This window comes from Haliotis cracherodii, unplaced genomic scaffold (assembly GCF_022045235.1).
Source record: "Haliotis cracherodii isolate W230 unplaced genomic scaffold, xgHalCrac1.p SCAF_13, whole genome shotgun sequence".
Classification (NCBI taxonomy): domain Eukaryota; kingdom Metazoa; phylum Mollusca; class Gastropoda; order Lepetellida; family Haliotidae; genus Haliotis; species Haliotis cracherodii.
The window spans coordinates 4,437,010-4,451,387 of NW_027266268.1; the positions used below are offsets into that span (position 1 = coordinate 4,437,010).

The following is a 14,378-nucleotide window of genomic DNA, read 5'->3' on the forward strand; positions in this document are numbered from 1 at the left end:
TAAACGATTGGCCATAAAACAACCATTTCTAAATCTCTCCAGACATCAAACAGGCAAGTCACGCTCTACTAGACAGAATATTAACACGGCCTGTTACAGTTTCAATAAAAAGATAAAAACGAAGAGTTATTTTAGTGTTAATAACAATTTCTTTGCTTAGTTGTTTCTTTTCCACATCAGGAGTTTTTATTTTCCGATTTATTGTGTTATGGCAATCTTTATTTCATTTTGATCAATTCCAATATTAACTCTGCCGGTTGAGAGAAAAATGTCAACACGTTGATATTTCAACATCAGTTCAATGACTGTTTACAATATCTCTCATTCCGTCAAATTAAATATTTAATCAGTCAGTCAAACAACAAAGAAAATAGATTTCCCCGTAGGCTTCTCCGAAGACTATGAAATTAAGAGTGAAGAACTTTAATTTGACTTCATCGCTTGTCCCATTTCCTCAGAAGTTACCTTAAAACAAAACCGAAGAAATACGGCTTCATTTCCCGAAGCGAAAGACGAATACATTATTGATAGCCGTGAGCGATTGAATTCCTCAGTCAATTGAAAAGGATACAAGCATTTTTTCAACGCGTTGTAATCCACGTTCTAGCAAAGAACTACATAAAACACAAGTAACTGCTTACTACACACTGCCAACGTCATGGTCATCGCGCATTTTCGCTGACCATGATAAAAATATACGTAAATATATGTAAATTATGTGTGAAGGTTGTGTAAAAGGTTTAACGATGTGAGAACATTGAAAACAGCACTAAAACCCGTGTGAATGTTCGGATAAATAATTCGAAGGGGATTCTCATTTTATCCGAGAGACTGTATAATGTATGTGATCATGAACAAAACTTTAATTCTCAGCCGCTGAACGATTACTGCTAATTCAAATGTTCAAAGTCCGGATTTTAAGCATCACGGATGAAGCCGCGGTATGGATTAAAGGGAGATTATCAGCTCAGCCGTAAGGCAATACAGTTTTGCAACGTTATCAACCGCCTATAAAGCACGAATATCTCAGGCAAGAATATCTATTTATCTAAGTGCGCACGACCAGGCAGAACACGTGCATCGATATTTATTAGCGGTCGCGGACGATATATCTAGGTTTATGCTAAACATGACCTCAATCAAAGGCAATGCTCTCATAACAATATCATAAAATATATAATGATATTGGAAGGAAATCCCGCGGGATGCAATCTTCAGCTGATCATGCATTTATAGGCTTAGCAACTGTATACTTAGTACATTTTTTCTTGGTTACGCGGCATCGTGATTCTGGTTCGCCAGCGCCGATAAAAAATGCTTGAATATGAACATGTCAGCCAAAGCCTCGTATCACACGGGAGGTAGAATGATAATATTGATTTGACACGTGTAACTAAAATTTCTTTCAGGCATGCAGCCATTTCAAATGCGCATTGGTGTATTAGGAAGGATTACATCGCGGTAAGCAATCTTGCGTTAAAAGGAACTTCGTGAACGAAAGATCGAATGCGGAATTTTATGCCCCGGTAAGCATTGTTGAATTTCTCAAGGAATTCATCAAATGTGAACGAGGCATATCTGTCAAAGACCTCATCCTAATTACCCCGGTCGAAGGAATAGGTTCAACTTGCAATGACTGTGTGGATCGAAGACGAGTCTTCAGTTTAGTGTGCATCGTGTAAAATTCAGATTTTCAAGATTTGATCTTCAGTGCATTAATCATTCATAGAACTTGGGATATCAGACATTCATTATGATGGTCAGCTAGCCCCGAGATCTCGTTACTCCTGACGAGAGTTGTCTTGCTACGCTGAGAACAATGAGAATGCGAAATGATTGACTTGGGAAAATTAATCGTACTTGGGAATATGGAAAGCGTATCGAATATTTCACATAACGGACATGTGATGGAACAGTTCGGGGCATTGTAAATATTTTGAAATTCCTTCGAGTGAAAGTGATGTGCCAATTTGATGCCAAGGAATAGTTTGGAACGCTCTCCCAAGCGCCGAAATGGGCATTTCGGTGTGGTCTTTAACTGTAATGGGGTGTTTTTCCTGATAGTGTCTGGGTTTAGTCAATACTGACTTACCAATGGATTTTCTCACGGAATAAAAGATTGCCTCGACTTGCGAAAATATCAGGAAAAAGCTAATTATCACGATTCTCGGAAGTTTTTGTGGATAAATGTAAAATGTACCGACTCGATAAAACCGATGTTACATTCATACTGAGATGTTTGCCTTGCAACAAATGGCAAGCGTCACGCTTAGCCCTATAAAAGCATATGATTTGAGCTGGAGCCAACATTAGTCTGTAATAAAATCGCCTCTGAATGCGGGATTACGTTTTCGTACCAGCTTATATAGTTCGCTTATATGACAGCAGAGTTATGCAAAATTGACAAAAGTTTCTTGTACACACGCAATCGTTTCACAATACCATCTCAAGCTCGGGCAAGCTGATTCGCCAACCAACTTAGCGACTGTAGAAACATCATCAGTGACTCATCAAATCAAAGCTGGACTTCCACTGACCACTCCACTGACCGGTACACTCCTCGTATCGATACAGTCCAAAACAAAGCCGCTGTATCGAATTATCGACTTTTATATCAAAGCTCTGAGTACGGGACTTTTTCATTGCGGGTTCGCTATATATTCACGTGCAGTGCTACAACGAAGTCCAAACAATCGCACGCGGGCTCCGGGGCTAGAAATGCGATACACTCTCACTTGGAAAAACGGCAGCCGACAGAAGTCGACGTTCAGCTAATTGGAGAGGGTTTGATAAAGGCGCAGGGATCTAACACTGTGACGAAACGGGGATACCAGATCGCTTCGTCGACATCGACAACAGTTGCCACAATGGGCAGGCAGTGGATCTCGCTAAGTGTGTTGTTCACTGCGTGTACATTTCAACTGACTGACGTAGCAGGTGGGTGCTGTGCTTTTCGTGATCAATGTCGAGTGTGTGTACATTTCGCTCTTATTGCCATCAATCAAATACATGTAATGGCAAAAGTATTCTTTCTGAGGAGAAATACCGATCCCATATTTTCCTTCATGTGCATGATAGCATATACATTTATAGATATTTTGTTTATGATGAGAATTTTGATATCGTTTATATAAAAAGGCATATTTGTGTCGTGTTTATTTGATGGATATGAAGATCTCTACATTTATTGGGATCGCAGACAACTTTATCATTCTAAATTAAGTTTGATCTTTTCTTCGCCAAACATACATATGTATTTATCACCCGTTGTAGAGTCAATATTTTAGATCTAAATACAAATGATTGAAACATAGTGGCATGGGTGACATCGATTTGCTTTCATAAATAAACAATCCCAATAAGACATGAAGAACGATAGCACCTGTTAAACAGTTTGCCTTCGAGCGGTGAATTGGTGCACATCTTAGGAAAGCTGGTTCAGTGGGTTTGATAGACATTATTTCTCACAACGTTCAAAGGTTAATGGCTGAAACTAAGCCAGATAATATTGGAGCTCAACCAAGCGTCTTGTTTACGTAATACCAGGAGAGAAACATATTAAGTGTAGCACCTTGACTTGGTGAGGAGTTTTGGTAAGGATTTGAACCTCTTGACGAATTCCAGGTGAACTGTTTTTAAAATTATTTCAGTCTAAACACGATTTGCGTGAATCGTTACCTATGTAACATTTAACATGTAACTTGTAACAATTCATTCATTTATGTTTGAAAATGGCACTGAAGAGAATAGTGAAAGATGTGTGGTTATCGAACGGCGTGTGGTCCACATAATCTTCTCCATCGTGATGAGGAGGGATGTCGGCTATTGATGATGTAGATGCAGTCCTCGCTTGAGGGATATCGTGTGGCATGTTTCGTGTGCGTTATTCATCAGTACGTAATGAAAGTATTTTTACACACAGCGACGCATGCATGTATGTTGTGTGCGTTTAGTGGTGGGTCTGAACGTCATTAGAAGTATGCCCCGCTTGATATACGTCCAATGTTACTGTTGCCTTCAGGTGATGCTGTTTGGGTTTCCTTTTTTACGTGCACAGCACCTTTAGAAATAATGATATTAATGGTAAGAATAATCATAATAATTGTAGAAACATGATAATGGCGGCATAATGGTCAAAACATTTTTGTTGATTAAACATGGTTATTCTAATATAATGATACGCTGGTAATGATGATGATGATGATGATGACTGTGATGATGATGATGATGATGATGACTGTGATGATGATGATGATGATGATGATGATGATGGGTATCACAGTGGACAAGTTGATTTTCATGACAGCATCATTCCAGCCAACATATTGTTTTCACGCGCCCTTCATAAGGAAGTTGATTGAGTGAGTGAGTTGGGTTTAACGCAGCTTTGAACAGTATTGCAGTTATATCACGGCGTGTCATCTTAATGTGGGAGGAAACCCCGAAGTGATGCAGGTCTAAGACCTTTAACACTTTGGTAAAACCCACGAGCACGGTATGGTGCTGGCAAACCTAGATCACAATATAGGCGAATCGGGATTCGAACCCACGCAGAAGTTAAATATGAATCAAAACGATAACTGATTTATGTAATAAAATATGACTTGTATGAGATCAACGTTCAGTGTAATTATAGGGTTATTCACAGCTATAAAACACCAACCTACAATTTACAATCTCAGAAAATGCCCACCCTCTCGGCTTCCAACTGTTGAAGATTTATCTGAACGCGAAGGGATCCATTTGTAACGGGAAGCATTTTGACTCAGCACCAGAAGCTTAAGGTCTCCAGTTGGAATGAGTCGTGTTTCGCTGTAATACGCTCGGTAAATCCCGATATGATTACGTGTCTCGTGAATAGATTCATAACGGGATTAAAACGAGACATTGAGAACTTTGAGATATTAGAACACACGTAACCACACACGACACAAAATCCCCTGACAATAGCATTTCCATGTAACGCACCATAATCCGTACGGCACACTGATTTTGACATGCTTAATGGGGATTTTACATCGGGAATAGGAGAATTTATTAAAGCAGTGGAAAATTCCTGTGATATATGACGATATGAATTTCACAAGAGCATGCAGTGTGCTAGTGGAATAGAATTATTGTTCTGCATCAAACATCACGACAAGCCGAAACTCAGGTGTTAATAATGACGAAACCCAGTGTTCTATGTAAATGTAATATGAGATATACATATTCGCTATGACGTAATACTAAATTCTTTGGTAGCTGTGGTAACTATGGTAACTATGCTGCTGCAACTGCTTATTCTGCTTCTAGCAGTACTCACGTCGCTGCAGCTACGACTATAATAAATACTGTCGTCACAGCCTCTAGTATTACCAATACTGTTATTGCTTTGATGTGGCGTTTGGGTAGCCTTGTGGTTAAAGCGTTCGCTCGTCACGCTGAAGACCCGGGTTCGATTCCCTACATGGGTACAATGGGTGAAGCCCATTTCGGGTGTCCCCCGCCGTGATATGACTGTACTATTGCTAAAAGCGGCGTAAAACCATACTCACTCACTCACTATTGCTTTGATATCGTACTACACATTTTATCGTTACAGTCTATAGTATTTATCATAGTATTGTTACCTATACGGGGCGATCGGGTAGCCTAGTGGTTAAAGCGTTCGCTCGTCACGCCGAAGACCCGGGTTCGATTCCCGACATGGGTACAATGTGTGAAGCCCATTTCTGGTGTCCCCCTGCCGTGATATTGCTGGAATATTGCAAAAAGCGGCGTAAAACCATACTCAATCAGTTACCTATACAAGTACTACATTTTCTGTTGATGCTAATGATAACACTACACTGACGGGCTAAAGAAAGTATACCCCCGTTTTTAAGGGTGGATACAAATTAAAACGAACAAGAAATGGTTATTCGATGGTGATGTATTGATATGGGTATCACAATTATGTTTTTGACATTTAGCTTACAGTTTTCGGCAACGGTTTGGATAGCGCTGATAATTCTTTTTGTCAATTTTCAAGTGTTTTGCCCGGGAGCTTATTACAGATGCTGTTGCTATTGGTACGAGTACTACAAACGCTGTTGCTGTTAGCACGAGTACTACAGAGATGCTGTTGCTATTGGTACGAGTACTACAGATACTGTTGCTATTGGTACGAGTACTATAGATGCTGTTGCTGTTAGTACGAGTACTACAGATGCTGTTGCTATTGGTACGAGTACTATAGATGCTGTTGCTGTTAGTACGAGTACTACAGATGCTGTTGTTACCGTTACTGTGGATCTTTTCTATAAATCGAAAATGAGATCGGGGTCACCGCGCGTGACCTGATTGTTTGTTATCGTACATTGACGGCGTTGATTGTTACTCATGCTATCAACCACTGGTTCGTCTGATCCGGACGCATTATCCAAACCACTACCGTTTGATAGCCACGTGACACAAGTCACCAATTCACTCACTCACACTCCACTGCTGATGTGTTTGGAAGAAGTCCGATGAATTTAGATGCAGCACTGATGTCCTCCCGCTCGATGACGTTAGACCCTCGCGCAACTAACGTCGATTTAGTAATACTACGACATTTGCGTTATAGTTGATTAACAAACGTCGACCACCTTCATGGTCAGATTGACAGAGTGACCGGCTGGTGGTTGGATCTCCTGCACCGTCATACCAAAAGACGTTAAAAGATGGTACTTATTGTTACCCTGTCTGGCGCTCGGCATTGAGGGGACAAAAGCAAGGACTGGTCGGCACGGAGTCCGTGTACTGTGTCGGAATGGGTTATTCATGATAAACTGCGACTGGTATCTCAGTGAGGCAGTTCTATAAAACAAGCATAGGTCCGGACTAGTACAAGCAGCTCTCTCTCTCTCAACCAAGTTTCGTAATTTACATCATTCGCATGGAACAAGTTTCGGATATTACGAAGTTCCAACGAGATTGTTATATTTCGGATTTGACTGTGCATCTATTTCTTCAATAGCAACGACTGCCTCTCCACCTACTACAACATGTACAACTACTGTGCTACATTGACAGAACCGACGACAATCCTCATCACTAAACCCATGTCATTAGCGTCGAGGGGGCCTTATTCAGCAAATTAATGTCGTACACACGTGTAGTATGACCCGTTCTGACCCACGTGAACCAACTAGATCATCCTGACTTGACAAGCAGTTGTCAGCTGCATTTATCAGAAGGGTAAAAATTCCCAACACAATTGTTCCCAGATCTGTCCGGCACTCAACAGATGTCTCAGAGGGACGTTTTCCAACCTCGAGAGTTCGCGATGAATCTGTTCCGTGCAGTCGTCTTAGTCTGATAAAGTGGACAGATTTTCTTCGCCAAGTGGGAATGCTTTTAGAACTCTAGAAAATCTATTTTGATATCTTTATTCACGAAGATTGCGTGACGAGTGGAAGTTATTCTCATAAGATATGTAACACTGCTGTCTTCACTGACAGATAAAGTAAGGATGTCGTCTCACAATAGACGATGTTGTACGGTAATAGGCTGGAGGTTTTTGTGATTAGCGGAGTATGCCGTGAAGTGTCTTCCAGCCAAAGTCGCTGTGGGAACACACGCATCATGGTTATTTCGGGAATGGCTGAGTATGACGAGTTCCAGATGACATACAATGTCATACGTTTGATTGATGAGGTACACTGACGATAACAAGTTGTCTGTGTTACACTGCGCTTGGCGGCAATTGTTGTTGTGGACATGATGTTGATGATGATGGTGGTTGTGACAATATTTGTAGTTATGATTTGATATTATGATGATGACGATGATGATGATGGTTGAGATAAAAGGGGTATGGTGATGATGATGATGATGGTGATTGTGGTTGTGACAATATTTATAGTTATGATGGTGATGATGATGATGATGGTTGTGATAAAAGGGGTATGATGATGATGATGATGTGGTTGTGACAATATTTGTAGTTATGGGGATGTTGATGATGATGGTGATGGTTGTGATAAAAGGGGTATGATGATGATGATGATGGTTGTGACAATATCTGTAGTTAAGAGGATGTTGTTGATGATGATGGTGATGGTTGTGATAAAAGGGGTATGATGATGATGATGATGGTTGTGACAATATCTGTAGTTAAGAGGATGTTGTTGATGATGATGGCGATGGTTGTGATAAAAAGGGGTATGATGATGATGATGATGATGATGGTTGTGACAATATCTGTAGTTAAGAGGATGTTGATGATGATGGTGATGGTTGTGATAAAAGGGGTATGATGATGATGATGATGATGATGATGATGGTTGTGACAATATCTGTAGTTAAGAGGATGTTGTTGATGATGATGGTGATGGTTGTAATACTAGGGGTATGATGATTGTGATGATGGTTGTGACAATATCTGTGTTGGAAGAGGTGATGGTAGTTCTGATTATGATGTTGACGACGTTGATAATGAAGATGCTTTTGATGATGATTGCTAAACTACGGACGTTGTAGCTGTTGTTGGTGATGATGATGATTGCAGGCGTCATGATAGCGCTGGTTATGATGTTGATGTTTATAACTATTTTAATATAAACAATGCAGGTTTTGATGCATGCATTTAAATAAGATGATACTTGTGATGTTTGTAAAGATCACTCTGAAATGACGTTCATGGAGGTTGTAATGCGTAGAATATTGTGGTGATAATGGCGTTGACAGCATTGTTGTTGATGATGTTGATGATGGTGTTGTTGATGATAGTGACGATGATGATGGTGTTGATGATACTGACGATGATGTTGTTGTTGATGATAGTGACGATGATGATGTGTTGATGATGATAGTGACGACGACGATGATGTTGTTGATGATAGTGACGATGATGATGTGTTGATGATGATAGTGACGACGACGATGATGTTGATGATGATAGTGACGACGACGACGATGATGGTGACGATGATGATGGCGTTAATGATGGTGAACATGAATGGTTGTGATGACGAGGCTGACCATGGTGTTGTTGATGATGATGATGGCGATGTTGATGTGGCTGCTGCTGATTCCCCTACCTTCATTAAATCTGCAACGGTCTAACTTACCTTCACATTCACACCCTAACAGAAACATACTGTTTTATTAAATACTGTTTCATCAATAGTCATCAAACCCCCAAAATAAGGTCTTTTCGACAGTAATTATTACCTGTAATATTTATATCATTTTTATGTTTTGCACCAAGAACCGTTCTGATAAAAAATTAAATTAATGAGCCATTCTGATTTAAGAACTTGTTCCACGGGAATTATTGGATTTGATGAAATCTCATCAAACACGTCAACTTCACAATGACAATATCCACGTGAACAGGTGCAATGAGGTGAAATACATGCGTTGAAGATTCGGATCGATGGAACTGTCATAACCCTCCATGTCAACGTGACTTGTAATTGACATGAAATTAACATGAAATACACATCGCGTTGACGTGACCAGACCGTTAGTCATACGTGTATCGACAGAAAGGTTATATGAACATCAACAGCAAAACAATCTCGTTTTGACAATTAATTGAAATGATACGCGAGCACGGAATTGCAAATTGTCTGTGTTTGAAGTGAAATCTAATCAGCTGATATTTGTATGTTGCTATTAATTTTTGTTGTACATTTAATACGTCAAGCCGTAATGGTATTGCTGTAGGAATGTATACAGAATTTCAAAATGTCAAAGAATTATGATGACAAATCGATCACAAGTTGCAGAACGAAATATTTTTATGATCTTTGTTTAGTTTCATCCCAAATATACTGCTCAGCCATTGCTAAGAAAATGAGCACAGGTATGGTTCTGATAAACCAAGAATCATTTTCAGGGCGAATATGGGATTCGAACCTGTTGTTACTGGATTCTGGTACGCCTATAAAGCAGAACAGCGAATTTCGGGCCTTAGTCGCCTGTGTCACCCGTTCCCGCGTATCTTTGTTAATGTCGCATATATGATGGGTGATCAGTCGGTGAGTGGGTTTTCTTTTACGCCGCATTAAGCAACAGTCTAGCAACATCATAGTGTTGTATGATGGGTGATGTTTAATACTTCAAGGTGTTGAATGTTCTTTAAAATATCTTCCTTTCTCTGTTGTTTGACCCGTGTAGATCCTGGGTAGAATAGGTCTTCAGCAACCCATGTTTGTCCCCCGTGTAGATCCGGGTAGAATAGGTCTTCAGCAAACCATGCTTGTCCCCCGTGTAGATCCGGGTAGAATAGGTCTTCAGCAACCCATGCTTGTCCCCCGTGTAGATCTGGGTAGAATAGGTCTTCAGCAACCCATGCTTGTCCCCCGTGTAGATCCGGGTAGAATAGGTCTTCAGCAACCCATGCTTGTCCCCCGTGTAGATCCGGGTAGACTAGGTCTTCAGCAACCCATGATTGTCCCCCGTGTAGATCCGGGTAGAATAGGTCTTCAGCAAACCATGCTTGTCCCCCGTGTAGATCCGGGTAGAATAGGTCTTCAGCAACCCATGCTTGTCCCCCGTGTAGATCCGGGTAGAATAGGTATTCAGCAACCCATGCTTGTCCCCCGTGTAGATCTGGGTAGAGTAAGTCTTCAGCAACCCATGCTTGTCCCCCGTGTAGATCCGGGGTAGAATAAGTCTTCAGCAACCCATGCTTGTCCCCAGTGTAGATCCGGGTAGACTAGGTCTTCAGCAACCCATGCTTGTCCCCCGTGTAGATCCGGGTAGAATAGGTCTTCACTAACCCATGCTTGTCCCCCGTGTAGATCCGGGTAGACTAGGTCTTCAGCAACCCATGCTTCTCCCCCGTGTAGATTCGGGTAGAATAAGTCTTCAGCAACCCATGCTTGTCCCCCGTGTAGATCTGGGTAGAATAAGTCTTCAGCAACCCATGCTTGTCCCCCGTGTAGATCTGGGTAGAATAGGTCTTCAGCAACCCATGCTTGTCCCCCGTGTAGATCCGGTTAGAATAAGTCTTCAGCAACCCATGCTTGTTAACAGAGGTGACTATGCTTGTCGTAAAGATGCGACTAACGGGATCGGGTGATCAGGCTCCCTGACTTGGTTTGATGCATGTCATCGTATCCTAAATGAGTAGATCGATACTCATGATGTCAATCACTGGATTGTCTTATCCAGACTCGATCATTTACGGACTGACGTCCTCTAGCTGGAACATTGCTGAAGGCGGAGTTAAAGAACAAACAACAAACTTGCGTGGTGTTGAACGATGTGTGATGTTTAACACTGCGTGCATGGTGTTGAATGATGCGTGGCGTAGTCTACTGCATTATGTTGAATGATGCGTAGTGTCAATTGAGTGGTGTTGAATGATGCGTGGTGTAGTCTACTGCATTATGTTGAATGATGCGTAGTGTCAATTGAGTGGTGATGAATGCTGCGTGGTGTAGTCTACTGCACTATGTTGAATGATGCGTCGTGTCTGTTGTATGGTTTTGAATGATGAGTGGTGTAGTCTACTATGTGGCTGAATCATGCGTGATGTCTTTTGCGCGGTGTTGAATTCTACGGGCTGTTGTTTTCAGCGTGATCTTGAATCAATGTAAATGTTTGATTTACAATATAATGTTTGGCGCCTAAGTGAGTGCTGCGTAAAGATGCCAAATGTCAAATGCTGGGGGAACACGAAGCTGCTTGTGATGTGTGGCTGCATGCTGAAACTCGTTTACATCGCACACAACTCTTGGGAAATTGATACTATCAGTTGCCCGCGCGCCCTCTGACGCTAAGCGTGTAAAGCGTGTTATTGGCACGTGCAGCACGAGCATTCAATCTCCTATCTACGTGACGCACGGGCTGCGCGCGGGATGTGAAGCATTCCTTGCTCTCTCTTGTGTCCCAAATGCAGAATAGACAATCGCTCAATATTTTGTTGTTGATCATTTCTAGCTCATAACGGAATCCTGATTCTACAAACGTTACACGGGGACCCAATTCTTTTGGACGTACGGAATGTGCAATATACAAATTGAAATTGAACAAAAAATGAATGAAAAAAATACTTCACAAATCTCCCCAAAAGGACAATTCTCCACGACCCGGGCAAATCTAGACGGCAGGTCTAGACGTTGTAATTGGTATTTAACCGAGGCCGTTATCAACTGGAATATTGCTGAATACGAGGTAAAACAACACATGAATATTATCTCAAAGTAGTTAATCGCGCACTGTCCGACTGATATATCTTATAATTTGAGTTTTTTTAAGAATAACGTGAATCAAACCTGCTGGCAAGCGTGGTTAACCCCGACATCAGTACGTACATAACTAAATTGTGAAATCGGTAAATGTCTTTAAGATCAATGAATAATCAATGAATTTGAAACGCAGTTTAAGGTTTACAGCAGGAAATACAATGTTTGTTTGTTATTTAACGCCGCACCCGGCAATATTCCAGCTGTGTGACGGCGGTCTGTAAATAATCGCGTCTGGACTAGACAATCCAGTGATTGACAGCATGAGCATCGATCCTCTCCATTAGGATACGATGACATGCATTAACCAAGTCAGCGAGCTTGACCATCCGATCCCGGGTCGCCCCTTATGACAAGCATAGTCGCCTTTTACAGCAAGCATGGGTTGCTGTAGACCTATAGATAAGACACAAGTCAGGTCGAAAGAGGCCTGGAATCGTCCACTTGCGCTCTTGTATATGTAGGTACAGCCAGCCTTCTAGAAACTATTCCATCCCGAAACTTCTCGAACGATCAAGCCTGTCATGTTTGTAAACAACCAGGGGTTTGATAACTTTAAATTACTCACTGTCGCTGACGGCTAACACATATGTGAAGAGACGCCAGGGGTGACAATACTGAGCTGGACCGAAGATTCACGTAGACGACATGGCACGTTGTCCGTCGCCCGTGGATAAAATTAAAAAATAAAACTGTTAAAGAAGCTTCTTTTAACAGCCGCAAGGCCTATGACATAAAAAAAATAATGATGAAATGCAGGACTAAAATACTAAATAAATGTTTTAGTGTCCACTTCTTAGAAACCGATGGCTCAGAGAACTGATATTTTGGTTAATTCTGTGGACCAAAAATGGTTTTATCGTGCCATTTAGATAAAGATCAAGCTGAAACTTCGTGTGACAAAATACTTATTATAAACATTAAAATCCGTACTTCGTTGACGATCTTTTGAAAAAAATCTCAAAAACTGCTTGCAGTGATACTTTACATGATTGTCAGTTACCATGACAATGAAATGCGCCAACAATGGTACCATGCTCCCCTGACGCATCAAACAAAGCCAGTTAACAGTCGGCCACACTCTCTTTCCTGATGCTTAAAGACTTCAGTACAGATCACCGTCTTGTCACTTTGCACCGTATGAGCAACAGTGCCTTAACGCTATTTTTACAGATTAGTCAACTGTAAAGATTGTTGATTGAAACTAGTCAACTTGGGAGTAGTAAGAACAAGAACACACACACATATTTCCCCATGCTCCCCACAGGGCTATCCCATTACGTACTGAGAGTGGCGCTACGTGCTTCACTCCAGAGCATCTCATTTGAACTGGTTTCTATTTGGAGGTCATTCCGAGAAATCTATATATAGACTCCCTGCAAGTAGCCGTGCTGGGATTGCTCTTTTGTTTGATGGTCGATATCTGGACACATCACAGGTTGTCGTAAATTTGAATATCAAATGTAGAAAACGAAAGTAATTACATCTGACCTTGTGTCGTTGAAGCGTACTAGTATACGTGTGAAAAGGTATGAATAATCTAACCTTGAAAGAAATACTGATCTTTTGTAACCTACTTTTTGAGAGTCGGTAGATTTTTTCACAGATTGTCTCATCCGTTTTCAGATTAAGCTGATTCAACCAGCTCCGATGTAACCATCGGTCATCCATCTATGTACTGTTATTTACAGTAATCTCCTTGTTATTTAGTGCATGTTTAACTTAAAGACACCTTTATGCTCCCGAAAACATTGGATACAAGGTACTCTTAGATCTTACGATTACTCTTCACATTGTGGGGCATGGGTGGCCCAGTCGTCTGAGGCGCCGCGATTCGCTGTGCAGATTTGCGTCCCTTGGGCACGCCAGAAACCTATGATTGTGGATTCGAATCCCGGTTCGCCCCGATTATGTTTCTAGGTTTGTCAGCACCATACCAGTGGTCGTGGGTTTCACCGAAGTGGTAAACGTCTAAGACCTGCACCACTTCCTCCCACATTAAGCTGACACGCCGTGATATAACTGGAATTATGTTAAAAAACCCGGCGTTAAACCCAACTCACTCACTCACTTTTTATTGTGTACACCCAGTGCTCTCAGCTCCAACAATTACTTTGTTACATTGTGGACACGCGGTGCTCTTAACTCCAACAATTAATTGTTACATTGTGG

At 41.3% G+C, this 14,378-nt stretch overlaps 1 protein-coding gene across 1 annotated transcript in view; it reads left to right on the forward strand.

The window, feature by feature from the left end:
* The first annotated feature begins 1,750 nt into the window (after positions 1–1,750).
* LOC139459523 (protein lev-9-like) overlaps positions 1,751–14,378 on the forward strand; it is a 75,391-nt gene continuing 62,763 nt past the window's right edge. Inside the window, exon 1 of the mRNA XM_071241046.1 lies at positions 1,751–2,937. Within this exon, the coding sequence (XP_071097147.1) occupies positions 2,868–2,937 (70 nt within the window). The 5' untranslated portion in view covers positions 1,751–2,867. The remainder of the gene's footprint in view (positions 2,938–14,378) is intronic.